This window comes from Pavona decussata, unplaced genomic scaffold, assembly GCF_977016875.1.
Source record: "Pavona decussata unplaced genomic scaffold, jaPavDecu1.1 SCAFFOLD_48, whole genome shotgun sequence".
Taxonomy (NCBI): domain Eukaryota; kingdom Metazoa; phylum Cnidaria; class Anthozoa; order Scleractinia; family Agariciidae; genus Pavona; species Pavona decussata.
This window is the reverse complement of record NW_028145470.1, coordinates 188,924-209,112: the sequence shown is the minus strand read 5'-3', so window position 1 is coordinate 209,112 and position 20,189 is coordinate 188,924. Positions and strand designations below refer to the sequence as shown.

Genomic DNA, 20,189 nt, shown 5'->3' with positions numbered 1-20,189 from the left:
CAGCCAGCACAAACTTCCAACTTGCTGACTAATTATTATTGTTTTTTTATGGTAATAATCACTAATTATTAGGACTTAAACGTGATTTGAGGTTATGACTTTCTTAAACAAGTAGGTTCTGTATTTTCCATTAAGGTACAGTAAATTTCTCACACAAGAATACTGTAATCCATGCCAAGCTGTCCACCATGACAAGTTCAGTAACAGTAACAGTGGACACATAAGACTACACCTGCTGGCCCCCCAAATATTGATTTCTACGTACTTCCAGTTTAGTCATCAGTGGAGGGTTGTCGTTAAATAAGCTTTGCAGTGTATTAAAGGACTGACAATATTCTTAATCTGCCTTGCTGTTAGAGGAATGATGCTGACCGGACAAGCATCCGTGAAGCCATGGAACAGCAGAGTATCTCAATTTCCAAAGCTGGCATTGTTACCTCACTACAGGTGATTGTGAAGTTATGTTTATTGTAAATGGCTCTGGGTTCAGCAAGAGAATGGGAAAACGTGAAGACGCAGATGTTTGGAACAACAAAACAACTTGCAATGGATGCTTCATGAACGATAGAAAAGGATGAATTATGGCTGGAATTCAAATTCAGTCATCTTGTCATCATAGAATTGCATTGCTGTCATGCCTGCCGTTAACGTTTGTGCTCTTTTATATTCTTCAGGCTTGATGCAGTATCTTAGCGGCTGCAAATCCAATTGGTGGACGATATGATCCTTCGCTGACTTTTGCTGAAAATGTAAGTGTTTTCACACTAGCATCCAGCCATATGTGATTGCGTTAGGTTGAACATACCCCCAATATCTTTAAGGAACTGCTATAATCAGCCTATACCTAAACTATTTGCTTGTCTCAAAGGTTGACCTTACTGAGCCAATCCTAGCTGGCACGTTTTGATACTCTCTGTGTGATAAAAGATCCAATAGATCCTTTACAGGTAATGGGTTTGTATTCCATATGTATTCTGTCGTTAAGAATGCAATGTTTAGTTACTTAAATAGTTATTTTCTGGCTTCATGAAGGGGAATTTAATCCCGATTTTACAATAACTGTGCAAATTCCCGCGCGCTGATTGGCTCGTAGCTATTGTCGATAAGAGTACAGACAATAAAAATGACGTCAGATGTAACGCGCGCGCTTTCTCAACGAAAAAAAAAGCCAATTCCGCTCGCACTTTTTCCATGTTATTGTAAAAAACAAATCGACGGCAGTTTTCTGTGGTCTATACTCTTATAGACCATAAAATGACGCCATAAAATGTCCAAAACTTGGCAGTGAAACCACTCGCCTGCGGCTCGTGGTTCCACTTGAGTTTTGAACATTTTTTGACGTCATTTTATGGTCTATAAGAGTATAGACCATAGAAAACTGCCGTCGATTTGTTAATTATTAGAGAGAGAAACTTAATAGAAATGAGCAGAATCATGTGTTTCGAACCATTTTCCTTACTTCCTTCATTTCCTCCTTCCTCCTTCTGTCCCTCCGTCCCTTCCTTCCTTCCTTCCTTCCTTCCTTCCTTCCTTCCTTCCTTCCTTCCTTCCTTCCTTCCTTCCTTCCTTCCTTCCTTCCTTCGTTCCTTCCTCCCTCCCTCCCTCTTTCCTTATAATCGGAAATTTTTAAATTAAAGAAATTAAAATAGAAGTATTTAAGAGGGAATTAGAACAGGATTAGAGTATTGCCGAATGGAAATCCGATGCGTCTATGCTTTCTGGAGAGTCTTGTGAGTACACTTCAAAGGGAAAGCCTTCGAATTTCAATTTATTTGGGCACGGTTTGATTCTGGCATCATTAAACATCAACAGTTTGCTCGCTCATATCGATGATCTTAAAATCTTTATTGATAACTCTAAAATTGATCCACTAGCGATCAACGAAACAAAACATGACAGCTCCATTCACGATTATGTCAATGGAAGAATTGATGGCGGTGTATGTATTTATTTACGAAGTAATAGAAATTATCACATCCGAGATTATTTTTCTGACGACCAACTTGAATGCCTTGCTGTCGAAATCACTAGACCACATTCTAGGCCCTTCATAATAAGCACATGGTACAGACCCCCGGGCTCCTTCTTCGATATTTTTCACCGTTTTGAAAAGTTAGTAGACAAAATAGATTCTGAATACAAGGATTTCTACTTGCTAGGAGATCTAAACTGTGATGTGCCTGCCCTGTGCTATTGCGCGTGGACTGCGAAGATCTCTGCGGAGAGGTGCTTTAAAATACTTTAAAGGAAAACTGTATTTAAACGTTTAGAGAAATACAGTCGAACTTCCCGTGAGCGGACACCCTCGGGACCAGAAAAAGTGTTCGTTTAAGAGAGGTGTCCGCTTATGGGAGGTTAAAAATGTAGTGTTTGTATGAAGCTGAGAACGTGACCAAGTGTCCGCTTAAGAGAGGTGTCCGCTTATGGGAAGTTAAAAATGTAGTGTTTGTATGAAGCTGAGTACATGACCAAGTGTCCGCTTACGAGAGGTGTCCGCCTAGGGGAGGTGTCCGTTAGCGGAGGTCTGACTGCAATACACAATGGTTTAAAAATTGAAAAAAAAAGATTTCAAATGTGGCAAAACTTGTCAGAAACAACAAAAAAAATGCAACAAAGAAATAGATCTAATTTTCCATGTTCTATTGTCCTGACACTTACAGGTAACTCCACGTTACTGAATTGCCGTTCCCTAGGAACGTTTATCACAGTGGAAAAAATGTCAGGTCTTCTTTATTGTTTATGGAAATTTGATTTAGCCTGTTATATAAAAGCGACTCCGTGTAACGAGTACGCTTTTGAGCTGTCTGCTTGTCTGTTTACAATTTTCAGAGACCTAAACGATGTCTTTGGGCAGTGTTCGGAGTATTTTATTAACGCTCCTCGTGCTTGCTGGCCTATGGATTTTATTTTTGGTGTCTGCGCATCTTATTTTGGACATAGAACAGGGAACGAAATATTTTGAAAGTCTTCGACTTACTCAGTTCACCAATACAGGAAATGAAAAGGACTCTGAGGAAGATGCGCTTTATTTGGAAACGGCCGACGGTGAGTGAAGAGTATAAAATTGATCTTGGCATTAGTTTGCTCAAGAACTACAAGGCAATTCATTTTCAAATTTTAGCTCTTTAGTTTTCTTTATGTCTGTCCCAGTCTTCTCGCCGACATCACCGATCGAAGAACTGATTCCAAATAAATACAAACGAGCGACGAACTATGCTCCCAGGCCAAGGAGAAAAAAGTATTTCCGTGAAGACCTCCTCTTTTTACTCCGATATGGCAGCTGTAAAAGTGCACAGGGAATAAACTAGATATCTGTTCTGCCTTATAGCCTGACCCGTTTTACTGCTTTACCATACAATATCTTGAGGAAAGAAATAGTTACCGTAAAGCTGATTCAGCCGGGTTTTGAGACATTTCACACGATCGATCGATTCGAGCCATCACAAATCAAAACATGCACTATAGATATTCATGTATATGGACATGCGGGTTTAAAAACGTTATGTAGCGTAGTTTGCATATTTTAAGTTTAAAAGCTTCCCGCTCGTCTGTTGTTCCAGTCCATGGTCATGACTGTCATGAGTTGAACGCGTGCTTTCAAAAGAGGTTTCGTTTTCATCTGATTGTGCTATCCTCGCTGGAACTCGCGCTTTTTCTATCTTTATCTTGTATCAAGCACTCCAAAATACACTTGACCAAGTGTAATCATCTAACATGCTTTCAAACGAAACAGATGATGATGAACTGAGGTGTGAAATACCGCAAGACAAGTCTTACCCCGACTGCAAAAACCAAGTGGAGGTAGGCGCACATAAAACGTAATACATTTTATTCAGAAATACTTTTAATGGTCATTCAAATGCTCATTAGAGAATTAATAAAGTATTGTATCACTGGATCAGTAACAATGTGATATTTTTAGTTGCTGAGAAACAACTGGGAAAAGAATCCATGTTATATGGAATATGATGTGGACGGAACAACTTGTTCATTGATCATATATCTCAGTGAGGTAAGTACTCTTCTTTTTAGTTTTCCGCATATTATTTTCTTACCCATATAACGCACTTCTTGATGGATCAGTCGCCGTCTTACAAATCTCCGCTCATATTTCTTCGCAGCTTTAGCCGGTTGACATGCTAAATCACGTTATAAGTTTGACTTAATTATCTGAGAGGATTATCCTGACTGTCTTGACAGAAAACAAAATCTTGGCCTGTGATAAGACTAAATTTCCGTTTTGCTTGGTAAATTAGTTTAGCGAGCAACCCCATAAGAGGAAACAAGAGCGCTGATAAAATTGGTTCTGATGGCATGTTAACAAAATCTAAAATTATTGTGGTTTTAGGTAGAGTCTTGGTGTCCACGTCTGACTTGGAGAAAATTCATGAAAAAGAAAGAAAGAAGAAGAGAGAAAGTAAGCTATTTATGGACACCTTTCTCCTTCTCTGATCACACTGTAACTTGTAGCAATTATCCGGTTATTGATGTAGAGATGTTACATCGTCATTGGAAAAACAAAGTTTTATTGATTCTGTAAAGCAGAACCCAATAAACTTGTTTTCACTAGATAAATTTTCGCGTAGGTAGCTGTAGTCGACAATCAACAACGTTGATGGACCCAAAGGGTGGGCCTCCAAATCTGTTTATAAGTGGTTAATTTTAAGTAGGTAAATAGTTTTCTAGTCTGGGATGCAAGCCTTCTTGTTACCGTCGGCAGTAGACAATGTTTAGATATGATTGTTGGCAAAATTGAAAATGGTTTAGAACGTGGTTTTGTTAAACACCGTTTATTTAACTGTCTTTTAATAACTGACCCAAAGCCTTTTACTTTCAGCAGCGTTGTTTTTGAGGAGAAATGGAGACGTCTACATTAAACGTTTCACGAAACTGTGTATGATTGTTTCGTTGTGGAAAATAGGTTAAAAAAATTATGCTTTTTTTAAACGGAAACCCATCATTGCTTTTTGCATCTGAAGGGGCTACCCTGAGCGCTACAAATCAATAAAGGTTCATCTTCTTCTTCTTCTATTGCGGACGGATGAAATGATGTAAAAAGTATAGAGTGAAAGAACATTTTCAGCGTTAACGCTTTTTAGGTCAAAGAACATACTACACCGATTTTGAGAGAGGTCATGGGTCCAAAAATACCTTCAGTTGAAAGCACCCCCTCCCCCCCCCACCCCTTACCTTTAGAAAGCGCGCAAATAACTGTTTCAACCACTACCTTTGCAAAAATTTACTTTTTTGTGCATTGGCACCCTTTTTTGTTTTAGGCAGTAATGCAAAAGAAACCTGATGAGCTGTTATCCAAGCTGAACTCAATACCTGGATCCCAGCCAATCAGATCAAGGATATCAAGCATGTGGCATTATTGGCAAGATGGCTTCAACTTCATGCAGACCATGAAAGACAATATGGACATACGCGCAAAAAAGAAGGTATCCGATTGATTTCTTATTTTCGTAAACTCCAGTAGTCTACACCGCTCTGCCTACACTTCTAAAAAGTGTAGAAATCTGGCCGCCACTTTCAGATGGTAGGTACAGGCCAGAAAAGAGCAGAGGTGAGGCGGAAGGGGGGGGGGGGGGAGGGAGGAGGATAGACAAAATCATCTGAAAGGAGCGGCGTGGAGATCGGGGAGAGAAACGCATACAGTATTTTATTTACATCAATCTTCTTCGCACTCGTTTAAGATATGAAAATCTGGCGTACACACCGACAAGAAACAAACTGACTTGTCAGTGAACAAGGAAAGAAACGAAAGACGCCAATATTTCGAGACCCTGCACTAAACCCGCAAACACAGAACCACACTGAACTGAAACTAATAACTTGAAAACCCAAGCCCAACGAGAAGACACCATTTGAAATACTTATGGCTAAAAAATGGAAAGGGAGAAGTGAAGGGAACAGGGAAAGGTGGTGAAAAGAGAGAGAAAGAAAAAAGAATGCAAAAGGGGGGAAACGGAAAGGTGAAATGAAAGAAGGGAACAACAAAAACAACTTTATTAACGTGTCAGTAACATCTAGTTCACAACAGTAGTAAACTAATTGAAGAATATATCTAACTTCTATCTAAAAATAATCAGTATACAAATGTGTTCATTTAAACTCTTAATGCTGGCAAATGAAAACACTGAAACTTAATGCGTTAGTAGTAACTTTTAGAACACAGAAAAAGAAAGCAGGAATGTAAAGGGCTGGACAGGAAACGAAGGTCTTCGGCTGAACGTGCACAGCCACGATGAATCGACTGTCTTCCTTATACTTTATACTCGCGCTTCGGTAAGACTGCTGCAAATACTACAATTTAATGGTCACGGGCCTAAAAATAATAACTCTATTCCTGTTATTAAAGTTATTAGTTTTTTCTTTAACCATACCGTCCCTGCTTAAAATATTACACCCAAGTTTACTTTCAGCACAACATTTGTATCTATACCTCTTACTAACCTCGTTTTCTCGGTCCGTACTGCAAGTTATGGATCCTCGTTTTTTCCCGTTGATTTATGGCCCACGCGCGAAACCTTATTATATCTCTGAGTTTAATCGAGCGCGCGGGAAAAGAACAACTTTCAAATTTAGCGGGCCGTATAGTGAAATACGGCCTGCTAAATTGACCAATCACAACACGCGTACTACATAATGAGAGATATAATAATACGCTGTATTGGCTTTTTGCACAAAAATGTTGCGTTAAAGTGTATACTTTCTATAGAAAGCTGTTATTGTATCTAATGACTTTGAGGCGTCTACCCAAGTGTTTGTTCCTGCAAAGCGTAAACTCTGTAGAATGAAAACTTCTGTGGCAAGTGAAGTGGGGCAACAGAAAATACATTCTAACACACCCTAAAGAGGAAAGCTTCGCCAATATGGTAAATGTAGAGTTAAATATAAGCCTTAATTAATTTCCGATGGAATTTTCTCTTTCAGATCTTGATATTTATCGGCGTGTTAATGGACGCCCCTGCAGACCAAATTAAGCTCACAGATGAGTTGTTACAGTGGAGTGATTTATTGACCTCGCTTACAATCCTTGGACATGACGTCACTCTCAAGACTGATCGAGTCGAACTGCTCAGGTATACAATCATGACCCGTGCCCCCTCTCCCCTCTGCCCCCTCCCCCCTCCTGGTATACAACCATGACTCAATGCCCCCTCTCCCCTCTGCCCCCTCCCCCCTCCACAGAAAATGGACCATCCTTCTCAATTCCTCTGCATGGATTTATCTTTTGATTCTCTACTTCACTTGTTCGTTTTTTTGATTGGTTGAAAGGGACTTGCTCATGCGCACTGTGGATCAAATTTTTTCGTTCACACGAAACACTAGTACTATAGCACACTTTTGTTGTTGTTGTTGTTGTTGGTTTTTACGGTAAGGAGTTAATTCGTCTTGAAGTAAAGGGTCCACGATTTGAATAGTAGATAAAAACGTTCAGCTTGCGCCTTTCAAACTATAGCGTTTTGGAGGTTGAAATAAAGATAGTTTGAAAAATGAATCTTATTTTGTCACAGCCCAATCGGTGATAAAAGATAATCAATGTTATCACAAAATAAGGCCACTTTATTAAAATTTCTCTAGTGCTTTAAACAAGTAAAGTCAGTTGTTTCTTCCTGTCACTGCAGTTTACTGACGGACGGAAGTCAGTTCACTCATCGTGGCTGTGATAAAGGAGATTCTGGATTTGATTTGATATACATTGATGTACCAGGCCTTCAACAGCTTGTGACGTCAGCACCGGACCCAGGAACACGGTCACTTGTGTGGTCTAAGTACAGGTAACCATGGAAAAAAAATACTATTATGTTACTTTTACTGTTGTCGTTACTTTTACCCTGCTTATCAAGATTACAAGAAATTATACAAAAAGGAGAGTTTTAGTCCTTGATAACCCTCACGTATAGCAGAAAAATGGAGGCATTTAGTCAGAGAGAATGGTTTCGTTCCCCTTCCGTACCCGCTTGGGGTTCTCATGATTCGGGTGATTGTGGGAACTATTGGAAAACGCACTAAACGGAACCCGAAACTCGTTTTCTTGGTGTGTATCAAATTCGTTTTCACCCCTTAGAGGTACAAAATCAATTTACTGACAAATAGTTCCTTTACCAATCCGCCAATACCCCCCCTATCCCCCGCCAAAAAGGTACGACGACCCCCATCATCTTTGTATGGGATTCCCCCTTACCGGTTTCGTAGCCTTAGCTTGTCTACCTTAATTCCATTCACACAAAAGGTCGATCCCTCCTTTCAATCCTGAAGAATCAATAGCTTCAGGGCTGAAAAGAGGGATCGACTCATTTGGGGTATGGAATGCGGACAGACAAGCCAAAGGTCTCCACATTTGTCAGAGCTAATAGAATAAAATAGACGATAAATACGCAAACGGTCAGTATCAACAATCCTCGAACTAATTGGCTTTTGCATCTTGACTTACCTAGTTGTCGTCTCCGCGTTCTTATTCCGTTTGGCATGGACGCCGAGTTTAACTACAGAGACTACTCAGGTCCACTCATGGGCCAGCGATCTCAACTGGGGAACTGGAACCTAAACCTCAAACAGTTTCTGACCAAATATCGTGAGTTATCTTGGGTATCACTTATTAACTCTCCTCCCGCTTGGCGTATAAGACCCACAGTACTCTTATTTGTCTCAAATTTATGATCCAGTACTACGCCCTGCCTGAGGTAGGGTCTAGTACATGAATAAGTTAGTGAGGTTGCAAGCGATCCGACTGGGAGAGAGTAATGTGCGCGTTATGCAACCCTCTCATAATACATGAACGTTTGGTTTTATCAAGAGAGTTGATAAGGTAGTTTGGCCACTGTCAAGAGATTTGAATGCTGCCTTTTCGAGCGTTACACCTTCGTCAGAGCGAATCCGAAGACGAAGGGCTAACGCTCGAAACGTCAGCACTCAAATCTCGATACGGTGGCCAAATTACCTTATCAAATCTGTGAATAAAACCAAACATTCGTTCCTACTCCTCCACCGACGCAGCGCGATATGCAGCTTCTTCAGAAACTAACCCTCTTATCTCCCGTACATGGGTTTCTTCCAGTGCGGATTATCTCATGAAATCTAATTTTTCTTCAATAATTTCTGAACAGCGTTGTCAATGGACAACTCCTTCCTTGGATTCGCACTGAAAAGTCGACGCAATGAGACTCTACCAAGAAAGACATCCATGGGCTTTGTCAGCGGAGAGACGGCATCGGAACTTAATGTAAGTGAAGTAAATAACTCATTTAAGGGCATTGATTTTACTACCCAAACCCTCTTGAACAAGAAATCCTACCACCTAGGTGTGCTTATGAGGTCCAGTTAACTATTAGCGAAACCCATCTAGGTAGTGAGGCGGGAGGAGGCGGGGGGGGGGGGGGGAGGACAGTAGTCACTCTTGGTTATCTTGTAGAAATAGGTTGACTTGAGTACCAATGATGGTAGTATTACTTATGATTTGAGGTTGATTAGCTTGTAGGGGAAGGCAGTAGTATCACTTTTGGTTATACTCCAGAAATAGGTTGACCCGAGTGCCAATTAGATGGTGGGGGAGGGCAGTAGAATCACTCTTGCTAAACCATCTGAAAGTACTGGTCACACTACACAGCTCCGCGGTATGGCCAGTATGTCACACATGCGCACAGCCATATCGCCTGGGAAGTGGCGGCCATGGACAGCTGATTTGACCTTATTAGGCCTTGTCAGCATGGCATAGCAGTCAGGCACCTTAACAACAGTAGTGTCACTCTTGGTTATACTTCAGAAATAGGATGACCAGAGTGCCAAATAACTGGAATTGAAGTTATCATGTTGTTTTTGCTGTTTTTGATTTCGCACAGTAAAAAAAATGTAGTTCTTACCTGATTACATCCTTGTTCTAGGCACACAAAAATTACTTGAAAGCGATTTACAAGCTCGTGAGATTACACTCAGCAGTGGTAGGTGGTTAACCTAAAATATCCTGCGTCTTTTTTTTCTTGTTACTTGAATTCTTGTCCGAAAGATCCAAACGTGGGTAAGACGAAATTTTAAGTTGTTTTGACTTGTATGTGGAAGGAGTCCTCTGCATGTTTGCTTGGCTTGTTGGCCCAACAGTTAACTTAGTCTTTGGTTATATTGGAGCAAACTTTTTCTAGGTAAATAACGATTCCGAATTTAAACAAAATTTAAAACAGTCGGAAACCTTATGTTTCGGCGATGACGCTCGGCAGAATTTGTTGTGAAGATGTCATTAAGTAGAATTACATTGCCCAGGGAACATAGAATTACGATTTTCAAGGTTTAGCACTTGAACTAGAAATGTCTTCGAATCTTTCATATAATTTGTTTAACTTTGTTTTTACAACAACAAAAAATGTTCGCCTAGAAAGTTTCTTGAATCAAAAGATTCCATCTGAAATTCCGCCCAGGATTCTTAAAAGATTTTCCTGAATTCACCATACATAAAACGGTTCTAGAGAAAACCTTATACAGCACTCAAAGTATGCAAGTTTATTTGTTTGTTTTTTCCTTTTTCCTTTCCTTTTTCCTTTCCTTTACTATTAACTGATTTGCAATGTTTGTTTAGCCAACAGATAGTTTACAAAAGAACCTGCCTTTTATCGTCAACCATAAGAACATAAACCTGACCAAAACAAAAGAATTGCTAAGGAAATCCAAGGTACAGTTGGGTTTTGCTATAAAATTGTCACTCGTTAAAGAGTTTTCAAAGTTCTCTTTTCTACACTCCGTACTAGTGATTGCAGCAGTTCTGTTAATTTTGAAATTAATCCGTTAAGGTTGCTGAAAATCTCACGAGGTCGTTGTGTATAACACTTGTCTTTGATCAATAATTGTGAATACGATTCATTACTTTTTGTTTCAACGATTGCCACACTTAAAGTATCCGCCTTCGTTAACACCTTTCTGGGATAATCATGACCCCTTCGTCACCTTTAAATACTGTCGTAAGGGGCTATTCCCGAAACTTCCCTTTACTGACTGCATTTATAGACATTTTGTTTCCATCCCACTCCAGAAACTATGGGGGGACTGGCACGATTGAGGGATGATGGGATTGTTTTGGTAGCTGGAAGGTCACAACGATGGCGAACATTACATTTTCGGTGTTTTCACGACCAGAAGCGTAGCTGTTTTTAAACCTGTTCGTCTAAAACAACCTTTTCCTTTGTACCAGGCAACCACTGCCATTCACAGTTTTGCATGTGCAGTTCCGTGTTCCTCCAAACAATCCCACGATCCCTTGCTAGTACCAGTCTCCCCATAGTTACTGGAGTGTGGAATTCTGAAGTATTTCAGCGCTAAGCAGTAAAATATAATAATTATCCTATTGGTGGACTCCTTCTTTATCATTCATGGTTATGTCATATAATCTAAATACAATTGTTTTAAGTTATTTATAGGTCTGGGAACCCCGCACGAGGAAGCGCTGGCATTAGAAGCGATAGCACAAGGATGCATCTTCATCAATCCTAAAGTAAGAAGCATTGCTTTACTGTGTAGCAGGCTGAAGTTCATGGCAGGGGTTTTTGTTGTAGCTTTTTGCCACCTTTTTGACATTTGAATTTGACAGAGGCATATTTCTTTCAGTTTACTCGTCCAAAAACCCGGCTCAATTACAAAGCTCTTAAGGATCAGCCATCATCAAGGGACGTGAGTAATTAATAACTACTTTGTTAATATAATTGTTCTGGAAAAATAAAGAAAATAAATAGAGCAGCGATGACGAAAATTCGTCAACTTATATCACATCATTAATCTCGTACCCAAGTCTTCTAACTCTTCTTTCGGCACAGAGAAAACTTCGGGGTATGAGATTAATCACGTCATCTGCCCAAATGACAGCTGCTTCCTATTACCGATTTACTGGTCAAGAATTCAAAATGTACTATGAGCGTTCTTTCTAGAATACTCCATTCTTGTTAGTGATAGTGAGGCGAACGAAACACAAGAGCGCGCGCGAAATCTGTAACCCGCGAGGAGACATGATGCGCGTCGCGTCGTCTCGCGGGAGCCAGGGCAATTTTAACGCGCGCTCGTGAATATCGAGGGACTACCATGGTCCAATTAGGGCGCACCTTTCTTTTTTGTAGCAGCAATCATAGTGGAACAGTTCCATACCAGGGCAACTGAAAGGGAACCGGCGTTATTCTGCTGCGAAGTAAACGCCGATCATCCGCCTAAATATAACGTGAGTCAATGTCACCTCAAACAGTCCCTCTCAGGACTACACACACCCGGTTGATCATTATTCGCGTGCTTATGATATGCCATATTAACGAGCTTTTAACACACGTACATAATTTTAAAGAATTTGTTGGGCAAAACTCTCATCGGCCCAGATGATACCCCTGATCTTTAAGTTATGATTTTGTTTCTCTCCCGCATTTTTTAGTTAAGATCACAGCATCCTTATCTGGAGATATTTGTTGGAAAACCTTTAGTTTATACAGTTAACATTTGGAACAAGACGGAGGTGACAAGAACACTTAAGGAAATTATGAAGAATCAGGTTAGTGATTGCATCGGCTGTCGAATTTTCGATCTTATAATTAATCGGTTCGCATTCAGAATATTTTCTCTTTTTTTAGGTCAGACCATTTGTTCCATTCGAATTTACTTGCGAAGGGATGCTGGAGAGATTAAATGCTTACATTGAAAATCAGGTACGAACGTCTTCATCTGCGTAAAAGCTCAATGAACAGACATTTCCCGAACTGGTCATTTCCCGATCGCGACTTTGAGCATATCTTCTAATTATTGATCTCCTTTAGCTATTTCGTTGTCAATGCTAGGCTAAGGTAACAGTGAGATCTATGCGCGTAATTAGTGAAAGGTTCCTCTCCTTGATCCCGTGCACTCGTACCAAACGGTAATTAGCACTATTGCTACGTAAATCCAAAAAATACAATGACTCCTTCATATGTTAAAATACGTGTATCATCACGATGATGACTTGCGCAGCTGTTGGTTTCCCTTAATAATTCGCCTTTTTGTATTTCTCCTTTCCAGCAAATAAGAGGGACCAAGTTGACATGCTCCTTGTTCTTTTTGTACTTATAGAATTTCTGCGACAAATCTCACCATTGGCCAATTAAAAATGACGAGCTAAAGATCACTATGGCGGGTGTGGGAAGATCGTGTACAGAAGCATGTTTCAGAGAAGGTACCTCAGTTTAATCTGCAGTGAATGTTTGTGAGATAAGAAAGCAATTCGGCATGTTGAGAGTACATATATATTACATCTGTTTCATTGCCAGCCCTTGAAGTTACACATATTGTGCTGTCATTGTCGACGTTGTTTTTTTTCTCTTTATCGAACATCAGGACATTTCTAAATTAGTAGATTCTACCGAAAAGTTGGCGGGTGGGTATTGAAATGCACCCGTACCTGCTTGTCCACACTGAGATTCTGTTATTATAACTCAATCAATAAGACGCATAAAAACCTGTAAAGAATTAAGCCCCTAGCTACTGGAATGATTTTACTGTAAGCAAATTGTTTAAATTTGTCTATTTACGACTTTTCTTTCGCAGGTTTAACCTGTGAACCAGAGTATTTTCATCTGTTAAATTCCAGGTACTGCCTTGATTTCTATTACAGAAGCCTACCCTTGTGTTTTTTGAGTTGATTAAATTAATTACAGCCTGTTGAAGGGCATTATTTTGAGGCAACAATACCAGTCGCAATGTTACGTCGTTGGTGTTGACTGAAACAAATTTTATTATTGGGAATCGATGCCATGCTATTTAATCGACAGACTGACTAACTGGTTAACTGACTGGATTGTAGAACATAAATATGAATATGAATATGAATAATTAAACTCATTAAATTCCTTAAAACTAATCACGGGCACTGCCGAAACCTATTCTGTGCTTATTAAAATAACGGTATGAAGAGTAAAACTTGTTTTGTTACATGAAGCAACGGTTGAAAAAATTTTTTTGTATGTTTTACAAAAAGGGCCTGCTTAAGCGAACTAAAGATTAATCGTGTATCTCAAATTAAATGATACTTAAAAATAGAGATTAAAATAAAGTTTTTGTATACTTTCAGAAACATTACCAATTGTTCAGAAACTGTATCTGCATCTCTATCTTAAAAATAAAGATTAAAATAAAGTTTTTGTATACTTTCAGTAACATTACCAACTGTTCAGAAACTGTATCTGAAGAGAGCGTTGTGGCCCCAGCCATTGAAGAAGACACTTCGAGATGTGTGTTCCAACAACAGCCTTTGCTTTTCAGCTGCGCTGGTCATCATGATAATTCGAAAAGGTTCTGTCCCTGCAGGCATTACAGAGAAGAACAAATTGCGCTCTGTAAAAGCTGCTTTTGAAAGCCGTTAACCTTTTATGCGAAGAATGTTGAACGTGTAATTTCCGTTACCATAACAATCCATTTTCTAGCATTATAAAATTGATCATAATAAAAATCTCGCTGAACATAACACGTTACTCATCAATAAGACTCCCGGGCTAGTGGGATGACTGTGCAGGTCCCGCCCCCAGTCATGCGCACAAGCCTAGAGCTAATCCTATTTAACATAATTTTGAGACAATTGTATTTAACTCTTTTGTTCTTCATAAAATACCGTTTAATAATACATGCAGAAATCAAAACATTAACTAAGGTCAAAAGTCTCCAATTAAAGTAAATTAAAGTAAAGAATATTCTCGCTTTTGTAAACACTAGCCTTCCCGTGGCTGGATTCCAAGTTTTTCCTTCCTTACGTATCTGCTTTTAAAATCAATGAGAAATCTATTTTACGTAGCAACTTAGTCTTTTCATTAAAACGCAAACATCAGGTTTTCCAAAATATCCTCAATTTTAATCTCCTGACAGAGCACCTGTCCAATAAGTACATTGCTTTGACTAATAACTATGGATTGTTTTTGTTCAGCCTTCTATTAAAACACCGCGGGACTGCTTTATTTTTGAAAGCTTTTAGTTTGTTTATACCTTGCTATATACTCAGCGACTAATTAAATTCTACAACCGCATTACTTAAGAAAGGCTAGACCTCATCCTTTAGATTTGACACCTCTTAGCTTTCAGGTTTGGAAAATACCTTTCTTTTCTGCACTGAAAAGTGTTTTTTGTAATAAATAAAGGGAGAATCATTTGTCTGGCTGGTACGGTCAGTAATAGCATTTTGAAATCGAAACAGTGTTTTGTCTTTAAGTAGCGTCTTCCGCAATTAAAACTGTCGCGAGGTTTCAGAGACAAAAGGCTTTGAAAATAGCTTCGGCTTCGTCAAACAAATGAAAAAGTTACTGGAAAACAAAGCACAGAGTTTATTGATAACTTCAGTAAATCGGCAATTTGTCAAGTTTTTAACCCCCCTCCGCTTTCTCGGAAAAGCGTCCTTAGGTTAAAACAATGGGAATCCTGAAACACCCTTGTGCAGCGGATTATATTAAAGGGCGGGTCTTCCTTGAGAACTTCATTTAAAGACGTTTAAGCTAGAAGCACATTCTACAGCAAAATAAACAGTACTGCAGAGGCGTACCACTTATAGCTCCAGACCCTCACAAGTTAGAATCACACTGAGTGATTCTGAAGGTATGCCTCTTACAGTAAAAAGGCCGCGCCTAATAATAAAAGACTGAACAGGGTTAGGTTCTCAGTTAAGAAACTGTATTGCTACGTTGATAGGGAGTATAAGCGAATGTCTGGTTTATAAGGGTTTGGTTGGCCACCGTAAAGAGATTCGAGTGCAGACGTTGCGAGCGTTAGCCCTTCATCAGGATTCACTCTGACGAAGGGCTAACGCTCAAAACGTCAGCACCCGAATCTCTTTACGGTGGCCAAATTACCTTTACCAACTCTTTTCATAAAACCAAACGTGTGTAATAATAAAAGAGTATACTACTCAGTGCATGTCTGCCTATTAGCCAATGACGATTTCACGATCTTCATAAAAGTCGGTTTGATCTTTGTAGGTGACCTATTTGCATAGCTGTTTCCGTCAAATTTCAAATTTAATAAGGGTTAAACCCTTATAACCATAAGGAAGAAAAAGAAAAAAATTGCATCAGTTCTGTATTTTTTTTGGAAGCCAGGTAAGCTTTGAAAATCAGGTTAATATAGTTTGCGACTAACACGAATTATTTCCGTCTTATGTAAGAGAAAAAAAGGCTGCCCATTTAGGTTGAAACCTGACCAAGTGATCATTTTGTTTTGACCTGAACAATTGGTCGTACCTCGGGTAGTAATTTATTGACAAAATTCAACTCTGACAGTGACTTCTCGTATCCTGAGTGCATTTGTAGCTCGGTATTTTCTCAGTATCTGCACCACAGATTTCTTTTTAGGATATTTTTGGCGTCAACATGCAGTATGTGGGCTTGTTTGATGACTTTTGAGAGGGTCATGAAACGAAACGAATAGCGCTTGAAGCGCGATTGCACTGGTTAACTGACCTGGTGAGAGAAACGTTTTTTGAACAGTATAGATGTACGACGACCTGCAAATTATTTCCATTGGTACAAGGATTGTAGTCCGGATGTTTTCTTTTTGCTAATTAGTTTAAGGAAAAGGTAAAATAAAGAACTTCAATCGCAACCCAGTGCGACTCGAGTGAAGGTTTTGAAACATAAATTAACTTAGGGAGGATAATTTTTTTGCAATTTTTTCTTCTAAGATATCAATTTGAGACAAATTTCGTATCAATTCGACTAAAGAAGAAACAATGCTTGCCATGTATGATCTCCCTAAAACATATCCAACAAAAGAAGCGAGGTAGACAATCACTTGCTCAGTGACAGCTGGCTTTGTAATACGCTAATCCCAACAGCTGCTCCAGGTAGTAAACTGAGTACGATATACGCTTATTTATTTTGGCAAAAGGATCTCAAGCATCTATACCATGTAAATAACTTCACTTACACTGACTCTAACACCTTTTATACTTCGCAACATGAAATGGCCTTTTTGGTGACAATATCTGGCGTCAGTTTCTTGTAATCAACAGCAGCATCAATACAACAATACATGGCTCTCAATGTTTCATTGTTATGATTATTTGACTGTGTTATATTGTACTATGTCCCATCCTGTTGTTGACATATCTTATACGAGGCTACTGTCACACATTGACGCTTCGCTTCATTCTCAATAATCACCCTGTACGCTTTCGGTTCTTGTTTAATAACTGAGCTATTCACCGTGGTCTTAGTTTCCTCGACAAGCTTTTCAAATTCAAGTTATTCGAGGCTTGAACAAAACGTGGCAAAATCGAAAGCCTTTCTCACGCTCCGACAGCTTGCCGCCGTTCCGCCCTGATTCGCACGAAAGAGGGTCTCGTGAATAAAAGAGCCAAGGAAACAGGTAATGCTTGCGTTATTTTGCTTTTTTCTTTAAGCAAGATCCAAAACTAGAAAAGTTTAATTACATGTAAAGAATGTCTTGGCTGTGCAAGTCCGTTGTAATAAAATATGTAGATTAGACTTGCGTGGGTACCGGCTGTGCTAAGTGACCCCGCCCACTAGGTCAAGAGTATAGCATCGTCATATCCTTGATGAAATAATAGTTTGTCGGTTTGTTGACTCGTGAGGAACTGAGAGACGTCGTAGAAGTATATAGAAGAGTGCCAAAATTACGAGCTGATCTTGTCATTTTCTCTTGTGTTTATTTTTTAGCCCTGCTTACTGGTTACGTCATGTTTGGTTGGGTTTGAGATTATCAGTTTGTTACGGTTCACACGACCTTTGCAGGTTATTTACAAACTTTCCGGCACCGGTTCAAAATCACTGGAGCCGTGAATATTGTTTAACGCTTCCTGACTTGATTTCAATATGCAAATTCTTCTAGATACTTGTCTGCTTGCTCTGACATCAAAACCTCATCCGGAGATCGTATCGCCAGGATATGAAAATGTTACTAATTTAAGCAGCGAGTTAAGCTCTGTACATTGGGTTTGAAATAGCTAATCTGTATTCATTTCTTATAGCAACAGTATTTAGTTAAAACAATATTGTTTATCTAGATGGGCAATTAAGTCTGACTTTTACTTATATTTTAATGAGAAAGTTCGAGGCCGATAACTCTTGTCTTGCAGTGAAAAGTCTATGATACATGAAGATGAACATAAGTAACATACATACATGAACTCAGCTGAATACTAATTTGTAGCTTTGAAGGGCTCTGTGTTTTATTAGGAGTGTTCTGATGTTGATTTTTTTTTTCAATTTCGCCAAGGTTTCCAGTGAAATCTATTTGTGTTACTCTACATGTCGTATGAAAAACAAATTATGACGGGGTACCGGCAAATTTATGAATTTCAACGAAAAACTATGTCAGCTTTTGATATGTTAATTTCATATTTTTTGTGGCTTATAATTTCAAACTATCGTGACCGGACTGCCACTGAAATAGTAGTTATTCAGCAATATTCATCGAATAAGCGCTGTAAAAATATTACGATATTGGTAGCTACACATATAACAAGATGATGTATTGGACTCGTCCAGACATTTTGGTGTATTATGACACACGAATTTTTCCTGCATGAATTATTATAAACAGGAATAAACAAAATACGAACGAGCCAAATAAGGAAAAGGAAAAGAAAGAAGATTGGAATGTTGTTACCTTAAAAAAGTATAACATGTAGAGGATTTTTTTTTTTTGGTGTTCGAATTGAAGACTCGTTGAGGTGAAACTCGTTTGGGGCCTCTATTTAGAAAACGCCATTATCACCTTGGACCCATCAATGCTAAAAAATGACAAAGGGTCTATTAGCAACGTGGGAGTCTTATTGTTGAGCAGGTTTCTTGAATAATGACGCATTTTCAATTATTTCATGAAAATGATGTTTTTCCGTAGCAGTATAACACAAAAGGATATTGATTATTCGTTCGGACGAGTCAGGTGAGCGCGCGTGTTTCGTCTAAAGCCTGACTTATTACAACAAACTGATATGGCTAGAGTTTTGTTTGATCTCTACTGTTTTTAATAATAGCAAAGTAAAGCAAAGACAGCCATAGGCTAAGAATACAAATTATTAAATCATCAACTGACAATTGTTTGATCAAATTCCGCGCCATGGTAGTCAACTGGTGAAAAAGGTTTGACAACAATGACCAAAAATCACCCTTCAGGGGGAGGTTGTAAGTAAATAAGTTCTAATAATACAAGAAATTGAGTCATCTTTCCCTTGATTTTTTTAATAACATTTGAATCGTTTTATAAAAAGTCACTGCTGAAAAATAATTAAAGTAAAATTTAAATGAAATTATTTTTAGACAATAAGAATTAGAAGGTGCCATTCCCCACTCACCCCCCGACGGATTCGAGTTAGAGCCCTGCTCAGTCCTCGCGCGGTTGTCACTAGTCTCAGCGCGTGTTGCAGAACAAGAAAACAGAGTAAATTTCTCTTTCGCTGCAGGAATAGTGTGTCAGGGCTTCAGGTGTAACATCCTTATAACAGGGAATATGGAGGTTCTTTCTCCTCAAAACCAGTCTTCAGAGGGTAAGTGATCTGTATTTTTTGTGTGTTAGAATAGTGTAATTATGGGGTTTTGAGGGTTTCAAAAGCGGGCGTCAAAATCGATTCCCTAGAGCTCTCATATTGTTATAATACCTCGTTTAATTCACGGCGCATTTTCACTCGGTTTTTTTTGTGTTTTCCTCGCATTTGTTTTTTATCTGGGATCTGGTATTTGTGCTCTTGAAAAGCCCTGGTTCGAATGAGTGAAGGTTTGTGCCACAAAAATGATACGGTGCTTTATTTTCTCGCCACGGATGTGAAACACGAGTGGGAAGCGGTTTCTTGTACGTGAATAATTCATTCTAACTTCATCGATCTGTTTTGGTTTCATTGAAGGTGGAATTTCTCTTTAAGTGACCATTCTTGTTTCGTTTCGTTATATCTTTGTGGTGTCAAGATATTATTTGTGTTGTTTTGTTCTGGTTAATCGAAATTTCAACCCCTCTTTTGTAACGCGTGTACGGGAAGTTTTATCTCGCTGGAATTTGTCTCTGTGAGTCAGACCTATTTTCCGCTGCCTATGCAATACAGGTACACACAATAATCGTATGTTACGACAGCGAATAGTTTGTCTTAGGAGGGGACAGTAAACAAAACCATTTACCTAAAATATCCAAAATTACATAATCTTGACATTGTGAGCTTTTGGCTGACCTAGCTCAACCCACCGACCAAACAAAGCGAAATT

The 20,189-nt window shown here is 39.1% G+C and overlaps 2 protein-coding genes across 14 annotated transcripts in view; both read left to right on the top strand.

Annotated features, from left to right (window-relative positions):
• The first annotated feature begins 2,840 nt into the window (after positions 1–2,840).
• Positions 2,841–14,354, top strand: LOC146481621 (alpha-1,6-mannosylglycoprotein 6-beta-N-acetylglucosaminyltransferase A-like). Its single transcript, XM_085107671.1, has 18 exons — positions 2,841–3,045; positions 3,734–3,801; positions 3,923–4,012; positions 4,349–4,417; positions 5,277–5,441; positions 6,937–7,085; positions 7,632–7,784; positions 8,445–8,581; positions 9,114–9,229; positions 9,888–9,944; positions 10,574–10,666; positions 11,399–11,482; positions 11,596–11,658; positions 12,401–12,517; positions 12,597–12,671; positions 13,069–13,171; positions 13,543–13,585; positions 14,149–14,354. The coding sequence occupies exons 1-18, from the start codon at positions 2,841–2,843 to the stop codon at positions 14,345–14,347; spliced, it is 1,986 nt and encodes a 661-aa protein (XP_084963797.1). The 3' UTR covers positions 14,348–14,354.
• The window catches only part of LOC146481619 (uncharacterized), a 45,292-nt gene continuing 38,669 nt past the window's right edge, over positions 13,567–20,189 (top strand). For 6 of the 13 annotated variants that reach the window (XM_085107669.1, XM_085107662.1, XM_085107668.1 and 3 more), the window contains exon 1: positions 19,190–19,483. In XM_085107669.1, the coding sequence (XP_084963795.1) occupies positions 19,447–19,483 (37 nt within the window). In that variant the 5' untranslated portion in view covers positions 19,190–19,446. Of the gene's footprint in view, positions 13,586–15,442; positions 15,574–15,816; positions 17,341–19,189; positions 19,484–20,189 lie in introns of those variants that run through there. The other 7 variants (XM_085107658.1, XM_085107657.1, XM_085107656.1 and 4 more) reach the window with 7 other exon arrangements.